We start from the raw sequence: 22,004 nt of genomic DNA on the forward strand, positions 1-22,004 counted from the left end.
AGTGTTTCTTGTGAAAGTTTGGCGAGGGGATACCATTGATTGAAGCTCAGTCGAACACTTTCCATGAAAATAACGATACATCAGAGACAAACTCGCAACATCTCTTCTGTGAGATAGAGGTTGCAAGGAGGACAAAAGGACATCTCCTACGAGGCTACGAAGTCTATTTTGAACTCTATCAAGGCAGGCCAAGTCCTTTCTAGCAGCTCCTGCCCAGGTGTGGCAACAGTATTCAATCCTTGGACGTACCTGGCTCTTATATAGATAGAGAATAGCATCAGCAGTGAGATATTTACCGGATCGATAGAAAGATCCCACCATTTTTCCAGCGGCCTTGGCAACAGATTTGATGTACGTGTTCCATTTAAGATCAGGAGTAATGGTCAAGCCAAGAAGCTTGTCAAAACTTGAGGCCTCCTGAAGACGAGAGCCATTCATTTCAATTGATGCCAGATGTGGATCAGAATGTTGATGATGTAAAGAGAGAAGCTTGGTTTTAGATGCATTAAAAGTAACCAGCCACTCCTTTCCCCATTGTACTACGTGCTCAAGATCAGAGGAAAAAGAATTGGAGAGAACTTGGTCGTTTACTGTCTTAGATGTGCTACCATAAATGGTAGTGTCGTCAGCATAAATGTCTACAAATGATGTAAGGATGTGATTTGGAAGATCATTAATGGAGATCAGGAAAAGAGTTGGGCCCAGGATGGAATCCTGAGGGACACCGGCATTAATACTGTGAGCTTCTGATTTTTCCCCTCAACTACTACTCTTATGAACCTATCAGAAAGAAATGATTTAATAATTGAGAAGACTTTTCCAGCTATACCATAGCTAGCGATCTTATGAAGTAAACCTTTATGCCATACCCTATCAAAGGCTTTAGATATGTCAAGAGCAACTGCCCTAGGAAGATTGCCTCCGTCGAGAGATTTGCTAATCCTATGAGATATAACTGTAAGCACATCTGCTGTAGATCTAGCAGAACGGAAACCATATTGAGTGTCACTAACAAGGTTATTTTTGTTGAGATGGTTGATTATTTCTGTATTTAACACAGATTCTAGCAACTTACTCATGACGCACAGGAGACTTATTGGCCTGTACTGAGAGGGGGATGAGCGATCACCTGAATTCTTAAATACAGGGCATACTGATGAGATTTTCCAGGGAGATGGGAAACTATTCTCCTTAAGACAACGTTTAAACAGTTTTGTAAGTATGGGCGCTAGTTCAGTTTGAAGTTTTTTGAGTACTATAATTGGAATACCGTCAGGGCCAGTTGCTTTACTGGAATCAAGGTTCTTAATTAGCTTGGCAACATCACGTACAGATATACGTATATCACATAGCGTATTTTCTGATACAGGAGGAAATATTGGGGGTTGGCGGCCTTGGTCGCAAAGGGTAGAATTTGCTGCAAAGTTCTTGACAAAGAGTTTGGCTTTGTCTGATGCTTATGAGATTACCTCAGGTCCATTGATAATAGTTGGGATGGAGCACACGCTTCTGTTCAGGATTCTGTTTGCTATTTGCCAAAACTGGTGGGAACCAAGCCGCTGCTCAGCTACTTTGATCTAACAGATTAAGCATACAACTCTCTTGCGTTCTTTATTCCTTTCTTACAATGGTTGCTGGCAGTCCTGAAAGCGGCTTTAGTTTCCATACATCTATTACGTTTGAAGCAGTGGAAAAAGTGATTTCTGTGCGCAATGGCAGCAGCACATTCTGGAGAGAACCATGGCTGGCTGTTAGGTTTTTGCTGAAACTTTTTCGAGGGTATGAAACGGTCAATACCTACAATTAACCATTCCGTCAAGTCTAATACTATAAAGGACACATCCTTTTTAAACATGGAATGCAGAGGTAAATCAGGTATAAATGTACGGAAGCTATCCCAGTCAGCCTTAGTGTATCGATATACTGTACGATGGAGAGGTACATCTAGGGACTTATTACATTTCATTTTTATCTTAATTGATACAACAGAGTTGTGAGAAAAAGGTCTAATAGGCTCGCATACTGGCCGTCATTGTCGGGCACACGGGTGGGTTCCTGAACAATCTGAGTGAGGTCATATGCAATGGAGAAATCATGACAGAACCTCCCCTCATCATCGATCTTTTTTGAGTGGGTCAACCATTCGACGTTGTGAACATTGAAGTCTCCACATACGTGAATGTTAGCTGAAGGATAAGCAGATAGGACTTGGTCAATTTTCTCAGATATGCTTTGAAAGATAGTAACTCCGCTGTTGTGAGGGCGATAGAGAGTAAATATAAATGCAGTAGTGTGAGCTAAAGCAACCTGGAAGCACATATAGGGTAAGTTAGGATCTTCCCTGGAGATGCCCCTACCACATGGAAAGCTATCTTTAATATAGGCACATATTCCATGCCCATGGCGATCTTGGGGGTCAGATTTAGAAATTAAGTTAGAGTATCCTATAATTGCAAACTCTTCTAGGGAAATAGCCTGTCCAATGCCAGTTTCACTTAAAAATAAAAGGTCTGGTTTAGTCTCCTGTAATTGGGTTTCAACCTCTGGAAGGTTAGAACGTAGACCCCTGATGTTGGAGAAGGAGACATGATAGTAGGGGTCTACGTTGGAAGTTGGAGAACCGGGTTTAATTGTGTATTTTTTCTTGAAACTTGTCATGATGAATTTTTGGAATTTGTGGACTAGGTCGTCAGATTTACTTAGAGCAGGATAGAGAGGGGAAACTAAGAGCGAAAAAGAAACGAAGATTTTTTTTTGTAGCTAATGATAAGGTAAAGCCGTAACAATTACCCACTAGTATGGCATCGAGAGGCCCCACCAGAAGCTACTGCATGGTCCAGAATCCATCCACAAAATGGCAATACAGCAGCCCCAGTACTTAGCACCTGCTGATAGGACAGCCTCCTTAGTGGTTAATCCAAGGTTCGGGTCCCTGACTATCAGGCGGATAATGTCAGCCCAGACAAAACGTTTACCTCCAGCACCCTTACTAGTGACATGGCTACAAGGATAGACATAGAAACAGAAAATTTCCACCATCTCTGCCAACTGTTCGCGCAAAATACTGCCAACCTAGAAAACAGCTTTTTCTTCTCCCTTTGTCAGAAAAATCACTCATTAAAAAATGAGGACTGAGGGACAAATAAGAAGAAGCGAGAGTAACAGGAGCTGCCGATAACGCATCCACAATGCGTTTTCTACTCTCCATTAAAAAAAAAATATTAAGTATTCTACTTAATAAAAGTCCGACAGGCGTGTTTAAGGGAAAGTATTGTGATAGATTCTCTTCTCACGAACTAAAAATGAGTACAATTACGTAATCTATTTTTGCAATCAACTCGGTAGATAAATAAACATTTATGGACGAGAAAAAAAGCTAGCATTTAATACAACAGAAATACATAAATTAAATACTGAAATAAAATGTAGTTATTAATATTTGAATCTAAAAATAAAAAGTGCGAATTAATATTGAAATCACTTATCTCAAAAACACTTCCGTCTCCAAAATGCAAACTAGTGAAGAATTTAACTTTTAATAGCGTTCAGAAGATTTTTTTAAATTAACCGTTAAAAGAAAAGCGTGATTTTATTCTGAACTTTAGCTAGTCACGTTTTAAGAAACTTACGATATAAAAGAAAAGCGGATGGGGGGGGGGAGGTTCTTCCGAAGTTAGTTGGTGACGTTATAAGTAATTGCATGATAAGATCGAAGCCAGAATTTAGGGGTGGGGGACTGAAAAGGATAATATAATGGATTGATTATACAATATTTAAGATCAACTCGGTAGATAAATAAACATTTATGGACGAGGAAAAAAAAATCTAGCATTTAATTCAACAGAAATACATAAATTAAATACTGAAATAAAATGTAGTTATCAATATTTGAATCTAAAATCTTTCTTTGGAAGAAATCGTATTATTACTAAGGGGTTATGAATTAAAACAGGAAATTAAACCTGCAAGTACAACTTAATACAATTTTATTTTTGCTAAATGCAAAACTAGTGGGAAATGAATTACAGTGTTCCATCTTTCAGTTGTTCAAAAGATACTAAAAATTTGTTAAACATTTGTACATTCTTTAGTTTTACCAGTCATATGAAAGAAGGACGCTTTGAAACAATAAGTAAAACTACAAATTATACAACAACAACAACAACAACAACAACAACAACAACAACAAATGAAAAACAACAATAAAAATAACTAGCGAAATTACAAATCCAACAGCAAAATTATTTGAAGACGATAAACACACATATGAAAAACAACAATAAGAAAAACTAGTGAAATTACAAATTCAACAACAACAGCAACAACAAAACAACTAATAAAACTACAGGTTAAACAACATGAAAATCAACTGCAAATGCAAGAATAATTATCTGTTCGTCAACAGCACATGAAAGAATTATTTTGCCAAGTCATAACATTAATACCACATTTTCACAAGACGCTATATGGAATACGATTGACAATTTTTTTTTTTTTTACATTGGGGTCACCACTTATGAAGGCCCGAAGGCCACTCAGGGATAAGGGTTATTGCGTGTACAGTAATCAATGAGATAGTATTGTAGTAATCATTAGTATTGGAGATTTGATAGAGTGTCTTACTTAAGGGGGCGGTTTGTCAGGAGTTTGTTTATGTTGGACTTGAAGACAATCAAGTTGTAGTCAGGTGTTCCATTTCAGATCAGGAGTAAAGTCAAACCCAGAAGCTTGTCAAAACATGGAGCCTCCCCAAGACGAGAGCCATCCATTTCAATTGATGCCAGATGGGGATCAGAACGTTGATGATGTAAAGATAGAAGCTTGGTTTTGGATGCATTAAAAGTGACCAGCCACCTCTTTCCCCATTGTATTGTACCACGCGCTCAAAATCAGAGGAGAGAGAATTAGAGAGAACTTTGTCATTTACGGCCTTTGATCTGTTGCCATAGATGGTCGTGTCATCAGCATAGATGTCACCGAATGATTTAAGTATGTGTTTTGGGAGATCATTGATGTAGATCAGGAAGAGAGTTGGGCTCAGGATGGACCCCTGACGGACTCCAGCATTAATACTGTGGGCCTCTGATTTCTGCCCATCAACCACTACTCTTATGAACCTATCAGAGAGAAATGATTTAATGATTGAGAAAAAATTTCCAGTAATACTGTACCTGGAAATCTTGTGAAGTAGGCCTTTATGCCATACCTTATCGAAGGCCTTTGATATGTCATGAGCAATTGCCCTGGAAAGGAAGCCTTTGTCAAGAGATTCACTAATCCTATGAGATATAATCGCTAGCACATCTGCTGTAGATCTTGCAGAGCGGAAACCATATTGCATGTCACAAAGAAGGTTGTTTCTGTTGAGGTGGTTGACTACTTCTTTATTTAATATGGATTCCAACAACTTACTCATGACACACAGGAGACTTATTGGTCTGTACTGAGAGGGAGATGATTTTTCACCTGAATTCTTAAATACAGAGCATACTGATGAGGCTTTCCAGGGTGTTGGAAAGACCTTCTCTTTAATGCAACGCTTAAACAGTTTTGTATGTATGGGGGCAAGTTCTGGTTGGAGCCTTTTCAGCACTATAACTGGTATGCCGTCAGGGCCAGTTGCTTTACTGGAATCAAGCTTCTTGATTAGCTTGGCGACCTCACACACAGATATTTGTATTTTGCATAGCGTGTTGTCTCTTATAGGAGGAAATACGGGGAGTTGATGCCCTTTGTCGCATAGAGTAGAATTAACTTCAAAGTTCTTGGCAAATAGTCTGGCCTTGTCTGATGCTGACGAGATGACCTCAGGTCCATTGATAATGGTTGGGATGGAACGCACACTTCTGTTCAGGATCCTATTTGCTATTTGCCAAAACTGGTGGGAACCAAGCCGCTGATCAGCTACTTTGGATTTAACGGACTGAGAATATAGCTATCTTGTATGTTTTATTACTCTTTTACAGTGGTTGCTGGCAGTCCTGAAAGCAGCTTTAGTCTCAGTACATCTATTACGTTGGTAGTTTTGAAAAAAGTGATTTCTGTGCGCGATGGCAGCAGCACATTCTGGGGAGAACCATGGCTGGCTGTTAGGATTTTGTTGGAATTTTTTGGATGGTATGAATCGGTTTATGCCTACAATTAACCAGGTCTGATACTATAGAGGACACATCCTTTTTAAACATGGAATGCAGAGTTAGATCAGATATGAATGTACGGAAGCTATCCCAGTCAGCCATAGAGTATCGATATACAGTATGGTGGAGAGGTACATTTGAAGACTTATTACATTTCATTTTTATCTTAACTGCTACAACAGAGTGGTCGGAGGATTCCAGAGGAGATAGAACGGAACATGAACATAGCTCAAGGGAAGTTGTGAGGAAAAGATCTAGAAGGCTTGCATACTGACCGGTAGTATCGGGCAAAATCATGACAGAACCTCCCCTCGTCATCGAATGTTATCCGAAGGATGAGCAGATAGGATGTGGTCAATTTTCTCAGATATGCTCTTAAAGAAAGTAACCGCATTGCTGTGGGGGCGATAGAGGGCAAATATAAATGTAGTGGTGTAAGCTAGCGCAAGCTGGAAGCACATATAAGATGAATTAGGGTCTTCTCTGGAGATATCCCTACCACATTGAAAGCCATCTTTGATGTAGGCACGTATTCCATGCCCATGGCGATCTTGGGGGTCAGATTTAGATGTTAAGTTAGAGTATCCTATGTACCATTTCTACAGAAGATACAAAGACTTATTTCGTATAGACTGTTAGGTCCGACCAGAAAAAGGGTCGTTTGCTATTACGCAAATTAGAGACAGCTGAACATAATAAATTTGTGGATTTTGTTCTTTCACGTAAAACTTCGGAGCTATCTTTCGCCAATAAGGTGGAACTTCTTACAAACTTAATAACCCGAAAGTAACTTTGTTCCCTAAACGATGGAAATGCTTGAATTTGGTGTAAAACGACAAAGATTATTTCCACAACTTATGCGGTCGTTAGTAATAAACACTATGACAATTTAAATTATCAGATCTCAGTGCTGGGTAATAAAACTGTTTTAGATCTTTTTCGGGAAGGGGATATAAGCTCAAATGATGGGTAATACTCATGCTTGGCAAAATAAATGTGATGATAACAAATGCATAGATTAAAAGCACTAAAACCAAAAGCCTAAAACATTCAAAACAACGTCTCCAGTTTATCATCCTATCTAAAGATAAGTCATGTTAAGACGTTTGAAATTAATACATTTAAAAGAATGAAAGTGTAAAGACATCTACGCATGCGTAGACGATGAAGGCGGCGATAAAGATACGATTAAACCTTAATTACTGCAGAAGATTCTGCTGCATTTCTACCTGAAGGAATGAATCATTTTTCTAAATTTTAGAAATTATTTTTCAGAGAGGTTAGCGATCTAAAAATATAAAATTTATCGGCCTTTGGCTAGCATGTTTTTTTTAATTTTTAGCAAGACATGCAAACATACGAACTTGCAAATATATACATACATATATAATAGATAAAATTTAGTGTTTGATAAATAGTATTTGTAAAAATTAAAAAAAAATCCGTTTAAAATATTTAGAAGGAGGTGAACAATGAATGTCCGCTCGAAAATTACTTACTTAAATCACACATTGAAACATTGGCAGCTCCTTCATTTACCGAAGTCGTAAAATCCTCTGGACATTTGCTACAGCGTTCATGAATTTCAGCGTTGACATTCTTGTAATATCCTTTAGTACATGGAATACATTTTCTTCCGGATGGACCAATTTCATATCCAGCAAAATTACAATACACTGAAAAGAAAATATTTAGAAATAATAGAAATGATAATGAGTTATCAAAAAATCGATAGCAATCTAAATAATATTGTAACGAAAATAAAGAGTTCTATTGGGGAACTTATTTAATGTGCCAACGTACGGGGACATTAATTAAATTTATTTACGTTTAAAAACGATTAAAAACGTTGGCACAACGAGGGAGAAAAAAAAAGCGGGAGAAAAAATTCAAAGTTCCCCAAAGAGAAACAATGCGTTTGATTTTCTTTTTGCCGGCACAAAGAAGGTTGACGCACCGCGATAGAGACGGCCTCCAAAATCTTTAAATGGTTTTTGGAGTCCGCTCTATGTAGCACCTCGAACCAATCTATTTTATATCTATCGGCACAGCACAGGTTGTCAACCAAATGCTGGCCAATAGCAGAGTCCAAGGCTGCAGAAGGAGGGAGACCACCGAACCCCATCCTCCCTTGTCTGATCTTCGATGGAACATGCTGGTTTATACGAGTCAAAAGGTGCAAGGATGTTCACCCAACATAACCAGCAAAATCCATTTAAAGATTTTGGAGGCCGTCTCTATCGCGGTGCGTCAACCTTCTTTGTGCCGGCAAAAAGAAACATCAAACACATTGTTTCTCTTTCGGGAACTTTGAATTTTTTCTCCCGCTTTTTTTTTCTCCCTCGTTGTGCCAACATTTTTAATCGTTTTTAAACGTAAATAAATTTAATTAATGTCCCCGTGCGTTGGCACATTAAATAAGTCCCCCAATAGAACTCTTTATTTTCGTTACAATATTATTTAGATTGCTATCGATTTACTCCTGACGAGATGATAGCCGAAAGAGCTCTCGAAAAACTTCCGCCTAGTATTTTATTTAAAACTATATATATATATATATATATATATATATATATATATATATATATATATATATATATATATATATATATGATTAATTCATTTAATCACAAAAATTAATATACGAAGATACAATTTTTATTTTATGCGCAAATTTCCAGTATTTAATTCAACAGTGCTCAATACATAAGTAGAGCTAGGTAGTAAGTTATGAAAATATATATGGCAATTAAGCTAAACATAATATTCCGCGTTTCATTATCGTGAGAATTCGTCAGGCTTACGCATAACATGTATTCGTATATTAATTTGTGTGATTAAATGAAGTAATCATATATATATATATATATATATATATATATATATATATATATATATATATAATGCATTATGCATAAGCCTGACGAATTCTCACAAGAATGAAACGCGGAATATTTTGTGTAGCTTAATTGCCATATATATTTTCATAACTATATATATATATATATATATATATATATATATATATATATATATATATATTAGTGTTGGAACGATTAATCGGAATCGGAAAAATCGGCACTTTTTGGGGTATCTGACTCGGAAAAATTGTGTCTTATTTCCGATTCCAAAAACGATTCTTTTAATATTATTCAAACTTAATTTTGCATTGCTTGTACTGATGATAAATCTTTGTTTTTAAACTTTTAGTAAAACTAAATTTTATAGATCATAACATCGAAATAAGATGTAATTTTGTTTATTTGCAGGTAACAAAAAGAAAGCTTTAAACTTCGTAGTAATTCACTAGGTAAACTCTACAAGAATGCAGTTTATTTCCAAGATATCGAAAAATTGTTTTAATTCAAAGAAATATTTTGTCAGGAAAAATAATATCAAGCCATATCGCTAATTAAATAAAAATACAATATAAAAAAGTGTTGTTTTTAATCTTTAATGCATCCATTTTATGCAATTATGCTTTTGTCCAGTTGTAACACCAAAGAGGGGCCACATCAGATCAGTAGGGTCGATGGGACGTTTTTTGTGTTAAATGTAATATTCAATCCCGGGCGAACACCGGTTACAGAAAAAAAAATTTTTTTTTAGTTAATATTTTTATGTGTCAAAATCTTGTTGTTGAGATACAATACGGTCGGGGAATAAAAATAGAAATCGCATGCTAAACTTCAAAGCGAAAGATTACTTAAAACATTTTTTAACCAAAATACGCTCGCGTTTGAACTAAACGAGCCAACACAAAATATTCCGAAACAGAGATTTGAAATGTCGGTCGGCTTGAAATGTGTTGTTTGACAGGTGAAATGTCGGATCGTTTTTGATCTGAGAAACACACACACACACACACACACACACACACACACACACACACACACACACACACACACACACACACGCACACACACACACACACACACGAAACAGATCAGGCCTGATAAAAGAATTAATGACGTCAGCCCAAGGTTCGACATGAATTGTTTTTCAATATGACTTATCTAAAAATGTCTTTTGGCAAATTGTTTTGGGCGCTAAGGGGAATTCTGACATGTAAAGAATATTTTTTTTTTTAAATCACACGGATGTTTTTACAAAACAAATAATTCAAAGGGGAAAGAAGATCAAACGGATATTTTTAAATATATGAAAGCTGGTGATCTATTACAAGCTAAAAATAATATTTCCTCTGATTATCAGTTCATAATATGGAAAAAAACATTATCGAGAAGGCGGGGTCAGGCAAGTTGGGGAGGAGTCAATTTGATTTTGGAAATTGGGGGCGGAAAAATAATACCTGCCACAGGCCAAATTGACCAATGAGAAGGAATCAGGTGGATTGTTATCAATCAATTTGATTGGTCGAAGACGAACGTAGGCGTCGTCATTATTCAAGGGTTTTACTATATAAGATCTGTAAAACTCGATTTAATCAGATAGAAGGAGATAGAAGAAGAGAGAAGACAGAGAGAGGTCTTTGGAGAGACAGAGAAAAAGGTCTCGGTAGAGGAATCCAGCCACCCAACTTCTCTCTCCCCCTCGCTGGTCGCCAGAGAGCTCAATTTGCAACAATAGAATTCAGAGGACCTAGGAAGAGACCAGCCAGAACACCTTAACGATAATTACAATGGTCCGCGACTCCGACCGAGTATTTCAACAACAAGAAGCTCATTCACAAATCTAATTGCTTGCTTCCATTTAATCTTCAATTGTTCATACGTCTGTAGATAATCATTTATGAATTTCCTAAATACATTATATATCAACCAACCTCCGGAGTTTGTTTGCTGATGTGCTGTTGTTCCATGTAACTTTATTTCTTTTACTTGCCACTTGTGATCCCGTTCCCGTCAACGAACACCCAGTCAACAGGACGACCAACTAGACGATCAAGAAGAACAGGCCTTGAGGACCGTGCAACCGAGAAGAGTCCTCCAACGCCTTGACGAGGACTCACTGGGTGACGCGACGTACCAACGGTTGGCAGACCTGGTTTCCCAGTCGACATAATTAATTACCCGGTGACTAGGATAGTCATAATTGGGCATCGACCCAGGGTTAAGATCATAACTGGGCCGCGATCAGAGGTTTAAGGTCGTGTAAGGTCACGTGTAAGGTCACACAGTTAGCTTTTGTCCGGTAGGTTTTTGTCTAGTCCTTACACAGCATTTTAAAAATATAACAAGGAATGGATAAATTTTTAAAATGAATGTGTGAATTTTAATGCTTCCGTGTGAAAAACTTTTAGCATCAAATTTTCTTTGATTCTGCCGTTATCATTTTGTTATGCTTAGAGTTAAGTATTTATTATGGGCGCCAAATGCCGGCTGGATCCCGATCATATGTTCAAGTATTTTTTCGCATTTACTTGCCAAATATCTAGATGACGTTTTCCGGGAGTTCACAGTTCAAACGAATAGGTAAGTTTTATTTTCTTGGAGCCGCTTTGTCTTACTGCCGAAATTATATCTACATTTAAAGTACCTTCCCCCAACGATAGTCAACTTTTTGGGGCGATGTTTGCGAACTCACTATTAACAAAATTATTTTAGAAGTAAGAATGAAGTGTTAGTTGCACATATAAATTTAGGGCAATTATTGAATAAATATCGATTGAAAATAGCTCGTTGTCCAAGAGTCCTTTAAAAAAGCGGCTACCCCTACCCCAAAATTATATATTTAAAAATATCTTAAAATGTTAAGGGTTCTTTAAAACCAAATAAAATCGATTTATATAAGTTATGAACACACTTCGTACTATTACATTTATTGAATATTTTTCCAAAGAAGTGTGAAGAATTAACGTAACGAATATTAGCATTTAATTTTATTATTTATTGCCAATTTGTCTACAGAGAAAACTCACACGTGTCTTTCGCATCTTCTTGCGTGTGTCAGAGAGAGAGAGAGAGAGAGAGAGAGAGAGAGAGAGAGAGAGAGAGAGAGGGGGGGGAAGTAAAGCTAGCAGTTCTTGATTTTTGAATACGAAAATGTCTTTCCGTATTTTTGTGTGATAGAATAAACTGTTTTATTTCTGATGTCGTCACACTGTTCTCCCGCAAAATAATGGAGTTTTTAAAATTTTTATTTTAGCCTTTTACTATTATCATTATTATCGTTCTTTTTTTTTTTACCTGATTGCTCATCTTGATTAATAGTAAACAAATCTGTTGTCTTTTCTCCATCTCACTGTTCTATCTGAAGTTTTCGTTTTGTGTTCCTGTACTTTTTTGGGAAGTAAACTTTCAGGCTTGTCATTTGTATTAGTAGTTGTATCATGTGTATGTTTATTTTCAATGTGAGATTTCTTATTTGTATTGGTAGTTGGATGTTGTGTATGTTTTAATGTATGGTTTCAAACGATCTATCAAAACTTGTGTGTGTGTTTTGATTAATATCTACCGAGAAATATTTTGGTGTTCGTTCGATCACGGTGTAAGGACCTGAACAGGGTGCTTCTAGCAGTTTTCGAACTCAATCGATTCTAATCCACACTTTTGAACAAGTTTGAAGTTGATCTCGCACGTATGTATTTTTGCCGATCTTGTTCTGTTTGAAAGTCTGTCAAATAAAATTTAGCCATAGTTTTGTGTAGTTCTCTTGTAATATTTTGTGTACTCGATTCAGTGTTTTCCGTATCAATCATTAGCTGTGACACCAACATATGTGCACCTGTGCATAAAAAGGGGTAAAGTTGAAACAGTTGGGCACACTCCGAATTCCCAAGAGAATTATTAGTAGAGTGCTGACATCCAAGATTCCTTTCTGGACATGATAGCTGCTTTAATGATTCTATGAGCACACCCTATGATACCGTTGCATTGTGAGTGATAGGCTGTTGTTCGTAGTTTATAAAATCCAATAATCTTTGATAACTCTTGAAATAATTCGCTTTCGAATTGGGTTCCTCTGTCTGTTATAACATGTAGTGGAACGCCAAATCGAGTGATCCATGCATTACAAAAGCTTTTGCTACGGTTTGTGCTGTAATATCTGATATAGATTGTTCTTCTATCTAGCGACTGGCTCGATCTATACATGTTAAAATGTACCGATATGGACTGATGTACGGATTGTTCGAGCATTTTGCGGATCGTAGTGGTCCAACTATATCGATGTGTACGGTGTGGAATCTTTGTACAGGCGATTTAGAATATCTGTATATCTTTGCTTGTTGGCAAGATGCACATGATAAACGTACTTATTTGATGGGTTTGTCCACATATAAAATCTAGCCTTAACTATTCTGATGGATGCTTTTATTCCAGGATGTGATACGTGATGCAAACTGTATAGATAGATTTTTGCAGTGCAGATGGCACAAAAAGTCTTGAGTATGACATTGACGTATCGCACAACACGTATTCTTCCTCTCCGGATAATGTGAATCTCTTTAATTCTGGAAAAGACTGTATTTCGGGTTCCAATTTTTGTGCGTCTGCCAGTGCTGGTAGGTCGTACATATCTATCAGTACAGCAAGTTTTTTTCCGAGTCGCTTGGTGTAGGAGTAGCTAGCCACGAGTTTGGTAGCATCTTTACATTGATTTCAAGTGGAATTGCGCTTCCAAAATAGAAAACCAGCCATTTACTGCAGTTTCCATGAATTCTGGGGGTTTAATGTTTATTTGTTGGGAGCAAGCTTCTTCCATTTTTTTTGCATATATATATATATATATATATATACATATATTTTTTTTTTTTTTGACAAGAAAAGTTAAGTATTTTGCTGTATTGATTTAAAGGAAACTTTTTTATGTATTAATTAAGTCTGTATAAAGGTTTTATTTTAGTGTATTTTTGGGAAGTTACTTTCGTAGAAATATACTTTCAGTACGAATTAAAAAAATTAGGACTTATCACGGCATCCACTTAAAAAGAGATAAACCGTGTTGAAATTTATCGCACGTGTCTGTACTTTTTCATTTTTTTTTAGGGGGGAGGGTGTTCCAATTCATTGTCCAGTAGCGTGGCGCCGGAATTCTTATTTTTTTTGGAGGGGGGGGGGGTTAGTTGTTAAAAGAAATATAAGAAGATTTCGTTTGTCGGGTCACCATTGTAACGAACCCTGAAGAATTAACGTAATTTTATTATGTTTTGCCAACTTGTCTACAGAGCAAACGTATCCTTCGCATCTTCTTGCATGTGTTGTGTGTGTTTGTGTGTATTTGTGTGTGTGTGTGTGTGTGAGAGAGAGAGAGAGAGAGAGAGAGAGAGAGAGAGAGAGAGAGAGAGAGAAGTAGAGCTAGCAGTTCTCGATTTTTGGATACGAAAATGTCTTTTCGTATTTTTGTGTGATAAAATAAATTGCTTTATTTCTGAGGTGACGCTACAGTACTGCTGTTCTCATGTTGAGTGTTTCTATTTACTTGCCTTCCCTAGAGGGTAAATTTAGACACAAGGTCGTTTTTTTTGATGTGGGGAATATCCAGCTTCAAAAAAGTGGCACTCTGGGTGTGAACAAAAATATTTCTCCTTCATTGAACGAGGAGAGAATAGGTAACGTGTAGCACCAGAATAGATACTGCATTTTGCTAACATTTCGATGTAACCTCCGACCGAAATTCTGTACAGATTCTCGCGTTCAACAGAAAATTTCCGAGTTTGAGAACAAAAAACAATACAATTAGTACATGAATATTTTTTTAAATTAGAGTGAGCGATGGGGGCTTTCTTCTTAAAACAATATCGCCCGTAAGGACTGTTCTAAAATTTATTTTCAGTCGATATATATTAAATAATTGCCCCTTTTTCTAAGGTGGCCTAAATGGCCGTTTTTCCGTTGCCCTTTCTTCCGTTGCCCAATTTTCCTAAATTCATAAATTTAACGTAAAATGATCACCCGTTTCCGGGCCATTCTAGTTGTTTTAAAGCAGTTAACTAAATTTTTTATCACTCATTCAGTGTCCTTGCAATGCTGATGTGTACACTATCACATATATACTCACAGACTGTCATCGATGCATACTCCAATGCAGACCCAAGGGATGCCATCAGACACCGTTCGGAGAAGAATCTCAGATGGAGCAAAATGCGATGATGATGATGATGATGATGTGTATAAAAAATATTAGTTTTTACTTGGTGTAAAGCAATACTATATAAAGAATAGAGCTCTCTCCGTAGCACGGAAAATATGTAACCAAAGAAATTACACTGTGTAATAATTTCCTCTAATGAAGAGATAACCGAAAGAATAAAGTACTTGTGATAGCTAAACAGTTAGCAAAAATAAATAGGATATAATTGGAGAGATGGGCATTCGAATTGATATAAGTGTGCCGAACATGCATGGAAGTGCGCAAACGCATGAGTCAGGCCTAGCTGGGGTGAAAAGCGAACCTGGGACCTTTTGATTGTAAATAAAGTCTACTAATGAACTACATCAATCTTACCCCAAAGCGATGATTTAGTTTCTCCCAACGGCTATAAAAAAATGTTGTTAATTAGGATCATTTAATTAATTTTTATGTAAATTATAAAATTATTAATTCCATCTACTAACTAACTAACTAATGAATTAATTTCATTCAAACAATTTTCACTGCATAAATATATGCAAATAATGGGGGGAAAATAAGTTCAATCCAGCGACTGACACCCTTTTTAACTCAACAATAAACAACAACATATGCAAATAATAAATAAAATATTTATCAATATTCAAATTTTATTTTTAGCTGCAATATTTTAAGTCTAAAAAATTCTTATTTTTTACTTTACTAGAATATCTTGTTCTTTACTTTTCCAGGTTGAATTTCTTGTCCTTTGCTTTTCCAGGTTTAATAAAATCTTAAGAATATTACTTTTCATGCACGCATTTTTCCATATAATCCATGATTTTTCCAGGCATTGCTATTATATTAATATATAAATTTATAATATTTATTAATGATTGTCAAAAAAAATTAGCTCTCAAACACACATTCATGCAATATTTATCATTCAATCACAGTAGTTCCGAGCCAGGGTCTCTACCGAGACTGCGGTTCATGAATTCGTGATCTATATAGAGCATAAACTAACAAAAAAGAAGATGGCACTCGGTGTCTTTTTAGATATTGTTGGAGCTTTTGACAACATACCCTTCAGTAGTATGTTCAAGTTGCTACGAGAACTCAATGTGCCATCAGTACTCATCCAATGGATTGAGTATATGGTGAGGAACAAAACAGTTCAAGTAGAACTACTGAGGGCAACTGTTAAAAGGGAAGTAGTTAAATGAAACCCCCAAAGTGGGATTTTATCACCTTTACTATGGAACTGTATGCTGAATCCTCTTTTAAAGGAGTTTAAAAATAGGAATATTTATGCCCAGGCTGATGCTGTGACATCGCGGGTTCAAAAGCATCATTGGTCAGACGCATTGCCAAAATGGCATTAAATATTCCTAATAAATGGTCTAATCGAAATGAATTAGAATTCAGTAGCCGTAAAACAGAAATGGTTTTGTTTACATATAAAAGGAATTGCCAACTTGGTGACCTTTTTCTGAGTGGACAGAAATTGAAACTTTCGCAGGAGGCAAGGCTGTTAGGGGTAATCCTGGACAGTAAGCTAACCAGGAAAAGCCACATAGAAAAGATTTCCTCCAAGGCGACTGCAGCCCTTATACAATGCAAACAAATTGTGGGGAAAACCTGGGCAGTTAACCCGCATGTAATGAGGTGGATATGCATTGCTATGGTATGTTCCATTTTGTCATATGCATGTGTTTCCTGGATCCGCGGGACAGAGAAACTGTACTTGAGGAAGAAACTCCAGAAGGTACAAAGACTTGCTTGTTTAATGACTTCTTCAGCATATCCGAGCACACCTATTTGAGCATTGGAGATACTGTTGAATATCCCTCCGATTAAAGAATTCCTGAAGGCAGAAGCGATACGGGGATCCTATAGAATAGATCTCATGGGTCTGTGGTGGTCAAGATCTGTTGGGACTACTGGAAAAACAAAGAGTCACATGGATTTGTGTAATGAGGCTAGGAAGGAACTACCGCTCTTGCATGTGCCGGGTGACCTTATGACTAAAACCAGATCATTTGAAAAGCATTTCACATGTATGGTTTATGACAGAACAGGTGCAAGAGATTACGAAAAAGAGCTGGAAAGCAACGTAATCAAATGCTATACTGATGGATCTAAAATGAATGATAGGATTGGTGCGAGTGTTTATATAGAATACTCAAACCACCTCACCTGTCAAAAATCTTATCTTAGTAAACTGAGGACGGTCTTCCAGGCAGAAGTCTTCACCATACAGGTATCATCGGATACAACAACAAACACAAGTCATGAACTGGCACCATTGGATGTGGTACCAAACACCACTGCCACCTTCACCGAAGAGCAGGATCTCAGACCTAAGTCTGACAAGTCAGCTTTAACATTCGGTAAACATCACGACAAAAACCGAAGAAGAAGGAGAGATAGCGCATGTTTAAGGCTTTTGAATCTGAGGTTCTGATCATGGAAGAGGTTCAGCAACAGGAAATAGCTATCCTTTCAGATAGTCAGGCAGCTATTAAAGCATTAGAGAATAGTACGGTAAGATCCCAAACCGTACTGTGCTGCATTGAAAATCTAAACCATCTAGGCAAAGAAAACCGCATATCTATTTCCTGGACCCCGGTCATGAAGGGATACAGCGCAATGAGGAAGTGGATAAACTGACAAAATAGGGATCAGAACTTCTAATAGAGAGCCCTGAACCCTTTGCTCAAGTCCCGTAAGCTATCTGTCTTTCTAGCATCAGAGAGTGGTCTACGAAACACCTAAAGGAGGCGTGGAACAAAAGGATAGACTGTAAAAGGACAAAGGATAACGTTGGTTGGGTATCTACCTGACTATGTAAACGTATCCTAAGTCTCACCAGACAACAAAAAGATCTGGTAAATCAGATCCTTAGAGGGCACTGTAATCTCGAGAAACACAAGAAAATCATAGATCTGGCATCATTACCCACGTGCCAGAAATGTGGTGAAGAGTATGAAACACCAGAACATCATGTATCTGTGTGTAAAGGTTACAAAGGACTTTGATTAGCACACCTAAGCTCAACAACACATTCAATCAGGTCAGTGGTTGATAGGCTGAACATAAGAAAACTGGGTACATATCTCAAGCAGGCAGCAAGACTTGTAGAGTATAATTGATATCCAGTTCAAATAAATAACCTACAGTGAATAATCGCAATGGGCCTATTTACAGGCCTTCGCAAAGTGTCTGTAAGGACCAAAACTTTATAGGAAAGTCCTTCAGACACCACTGGTTAATAATAATAATAATATACGTTGAGTCCAAGCCTATAAATTAAGTTCAAGCCTATTGTTTTAGTCCAAACATAGAATTTTTCACATTTTTTCCATGAATAAAAGTACAATGTCAGGCAATTTGGCAGGAAATTTTGTATGTCTTTTTGTGATTGTATTGTCACTGATTTCTTCCCAAACGTCATTTTCATTTTTGATCAAAGCAGTGTAATGTCCTGCTCTGGCAGTTGGTCCTCTATGAATGACAGCAGCTTTCAGAGAAAAATTATTGCCAAAGATTTGCTGCTTCTTTGAACTGAAGTTCATTATGTCACAATTGATTCTTTCTTCAATATTAATATTTAGATTGATTAAAAATCTATTAATTTGAATAATAAGATATTTGAATTCAGGTGGGAATTCAATTCTTGAAGTATCACAATTTTTCAGAAGATAACCTTTCATAATTCGATTAATTAAAAATTTGAATTGCTGAGGACCATTTTTTGGTTGCAATAGCAATTCTTCTTTTCCATCAATTGGAAGTTGCACTCGTCTCCCACAACCAGGACTTATGTTGCAGTTGCAAATTTCATTTGTAAAATAGTTGCAATTTTGTTGATGCAATCTAATGCATCTGGCAGTATCAAATTTGGCAAAGATAAATTTTTGTTGAAAGTCCCTTTCAAAATTAAGATACATTTCTTTCCAAAATTCATGAGCACATTGTTGATTTCCATCATTGAATCTTCCACCAATAATTCTTTTCAAATTTGCAACAGGATTTTTATTATGATAAAGAATATTTTTCATTTCTTTTGAAAATTCATTATCAATGCTCAAGCTATTCAAATAATCATGGAAATCAGTCAACTGATTAACTGATTGCACAATTGAATTAACAAAACAATCATTGCTTCTATTGATCAAAGGCATTTTAGGAATCAAATTTGTCAAATTATTTTGAGTTTTCTTCTTTTTAGTAGTTGGTTCTTCTATTTGCCCCATTTGCAATCGCTTGGTTCTTTTCTTTGGCATATAAGTAGCATTTGCCATACACGGTGGTTGTTTTCTACAAGGTGGCAATGGAGTCAATTCTGGCCTTCCAGAACTAGTCCTCAATCTGTTGTATTCTTCCCAAGCAGACTTGTCACACATAATTAATGATCTTGGATCAAAGTCAGACAAATAAACATTGCACAATTTTCTAGCTCTTGAAAGAGCCACATAAGCCATTCCATCAGCAAAAACTTGAGTTCCCAAATCAGCAATAATGCCATCCACACTCATTCCTTGAGATTTGTGAATGGTAATGGCATAAGAGAGTGACAATGGGAATTGATTTCTGGTAATAAATATGCCAGGTGAAATTTCATAATTAGCTTGAATTTTTTTAACAGTAAAAGATTCATTTTTATGATCAAATTGAACCACAATGGATTCAACATTAGTGCCTTTACCAATAAGATCAGTTAATTTTCCAATAACACCATTGCAATAACCTTTTTCTACATCAATGTTTCTCTTCAACATCACTTGCGCACCAATGCCAACTTTCAAAATAGTTTCTAATCCAGCTGTTTCTGATGTTTTATTTGGTTTATTATTTTTAATTGAAACTTTTTTCTTCTTTTTTACATTCTTTTGTCTCATTCCAGAATCAACAGCTGCAATTTCAATAGTTTTAATGCTGTATTTTTTTAGCATTTCATTATTCAATTCATCTACAGCTTCATTCATAGGAAGTATGCAAACAAATTTCAATTCAGAATTGGAAGACAATTCAATAAGTTTATCTGCAATTTCTTCAACTTTTGCTTTTCTACCAGAAAATAAGTATCTTTGTTTAAGAGTGCTTATATCTGAGTCATGAACCAATTCTAATTCTCCCTAAGATTTCACTATGATTGTCTTTGTCATCTTTTTGTCTCATATTAATAATGAGCTCATCATATTCAAAATATTTCCATAATGAGTTTCCACAAATGCCAATTTCTGTTTTTTTGGCATCAACTTGCAAAAACTGGCTTTTCATTGACTGGTGGCAGTTGCAATAAGTCTCCAAATAATAAAATGTTCATGTTTCCAAATGGATATGTCATTTTATTTGAATTCCCAAAGATTTCATCCAATCTTTTGTGAATGAAAGCCAGCATTAAATGACTGACCATGCTAATTTCATCAATTATTATTATTCTAGCATTTTCCAGAATTCTTCTAAAAAATTTGACATCATCTTTTTTCAATTCTTTGTAAACAGGAAATTTTCCATATTGAACACTGATCATGAGAGTGCTATTCAAAGTGTTGCCTTTTATTTGAAAAGCACTCATACCAGTTGGTCCACAAATTATAACTGGCATGGTATCTTTGACATTAACCATTAAAGTAATTTTGTCAGAAATGGTGTCAATCAAAAAGCTTTTTCCTGTTCCACCAACACCAGAAATGAATTTGAGTAGTTGTTTACAGTCTTCACAACTGCATCTAGGAATAGGTTTTTCTTTATTGCAATGAAGTTCTTGTTTTTAATTATACTAATAACATTATCATAAATTCTTTTTTGATCAGAATTCAGTTGAGCTTCTTTTTCAGCTACTGATTCTTCTGTGACTTTTCTCTCAACAAAATCATTAACTATTAAATCATTATTATCAAATTCTTGCTCTTCATCAATAATTATTTTTTGTATTTCTTCAGAGCCTTCTTTTTCAACTTTAATTTCTAATTGCTTTGCCAACTCTATAGATTGTATGACTTTTTTCTTTATATTTTCATAGTAAATCATTTCAGGTAATTCAGAAGAAAAATATTTAAAAGCTTCTTCATATGTCGTGAAACCATTAAATAAATCATCTTCTTCCTTTCTCCAAGGTTTGAAAAGCATAAGCAAATTGTGAAAATATCTTTCTTTGGTTTCTTTATTTAAAGGAACATATGGGGCCTTGACGACTTTTTCCTTGACTTGCTTAAAGTAACCTTTGTCATTTATCATTTTCATTTTCTTAGCTTCTTCATTGTCAGAAGGTTTAACAGATATTTTTTCATAATTGCTTGAACTTCATACAAGGAAACTTTTTCCAAAGATGATGGTCGATTTGGATAATAGTTTTCTACCATATTTTCATGAAATATGTTTGTAGAAGATTCAGGAAGTTTTTCTAAATATTCTTTTGACTTCAATCTATGTCCTCTTTTGCTAGGAATATCAGCTCCAACCCAAATGACTTGATCAGATGCACCAAATAAGTGGTGATCCAATAATCTATCAGCACATTCAGAAGCTCCAATGTCTCTTTTACCAATTAGTTGAAGTCCTGCTGATTTGAATCTTCCATATTTTGATCCCTTTTCATCCAAATTATCCCAAACACCTTCAGCTTCATTCTTTTCAGCTTTAGTTTGATAACTTGTCACATATATTGTCAATATCATGCTATCTTCTCCAATATATTGTACATCAATATTGGATTGCCAAATTAATAACAATAAAGGATTATAGTCATTGACAAGTTTTTCATCCACACTTCTCTCTAATTGATACCACTTTTTTATTCCTTTTCCAGTTTTTCTTGATTTTATACATTCACCAACAGTTAAAAAA

The 22,004-nt window shown here is 36.0% G+C and overlaps 2 protein-coding genes across 2 annotated transcripts in view; both read right to left on the reverse strand.

Moving 5' to 3' along the window:
• Positions 1–19,933, reverse strand: part of LOC145266428 (uncharacterized) — a 132,648-nt gene extending 112,715 nt beyond the window's left edge. Inside the window, exons 1-2 of the mRNA XM_080122098.1 lie at positions 19,318–19,933; positions 7,637–7,813 (exon numbers count right to left, since the gene is read on the reverse strand). Coding sequence (XP_079978224.1) covers positions 7,637–7,813; positions 19,318–19,933 — 793 coding nt within the window. The remainder of the gene's footprint in view (positions 1–7,636; positions 7,814–19,317) is intronic.
• A 476-nt stretch (positions 19,934–20,409) lies between these two features.
• Positions 20,410–20,763, reverse strand: LOC145266430 (uncharacterized). The gene has a single exon (XM_080122100.1). The coding sequence runs from the start codon at positions 20,761–20,763 to the stop codon at positions 20,410–20,412; it is 354 nt and encodes a 117-aa protein (XP_079978226.1).
• Between the last annotated feature and the right edge of the window lie 1,241 nt (positions 20,764–22,004).

The sequence above is a fragment of the Euprymna scolopes genome, chromosome 41 (assembly GCF_053919585.1).
Source record: "Euprymna scolopes isolate OS-2025 chromosome 41, ASM5391958v1, whole genome shotgun sequence".
NCBI lineage: Eukaryota > Metazoa > Mollusca > Cephalopoda > Sepiida > Sepiolidae > Euprymna > Euprymna scolopes.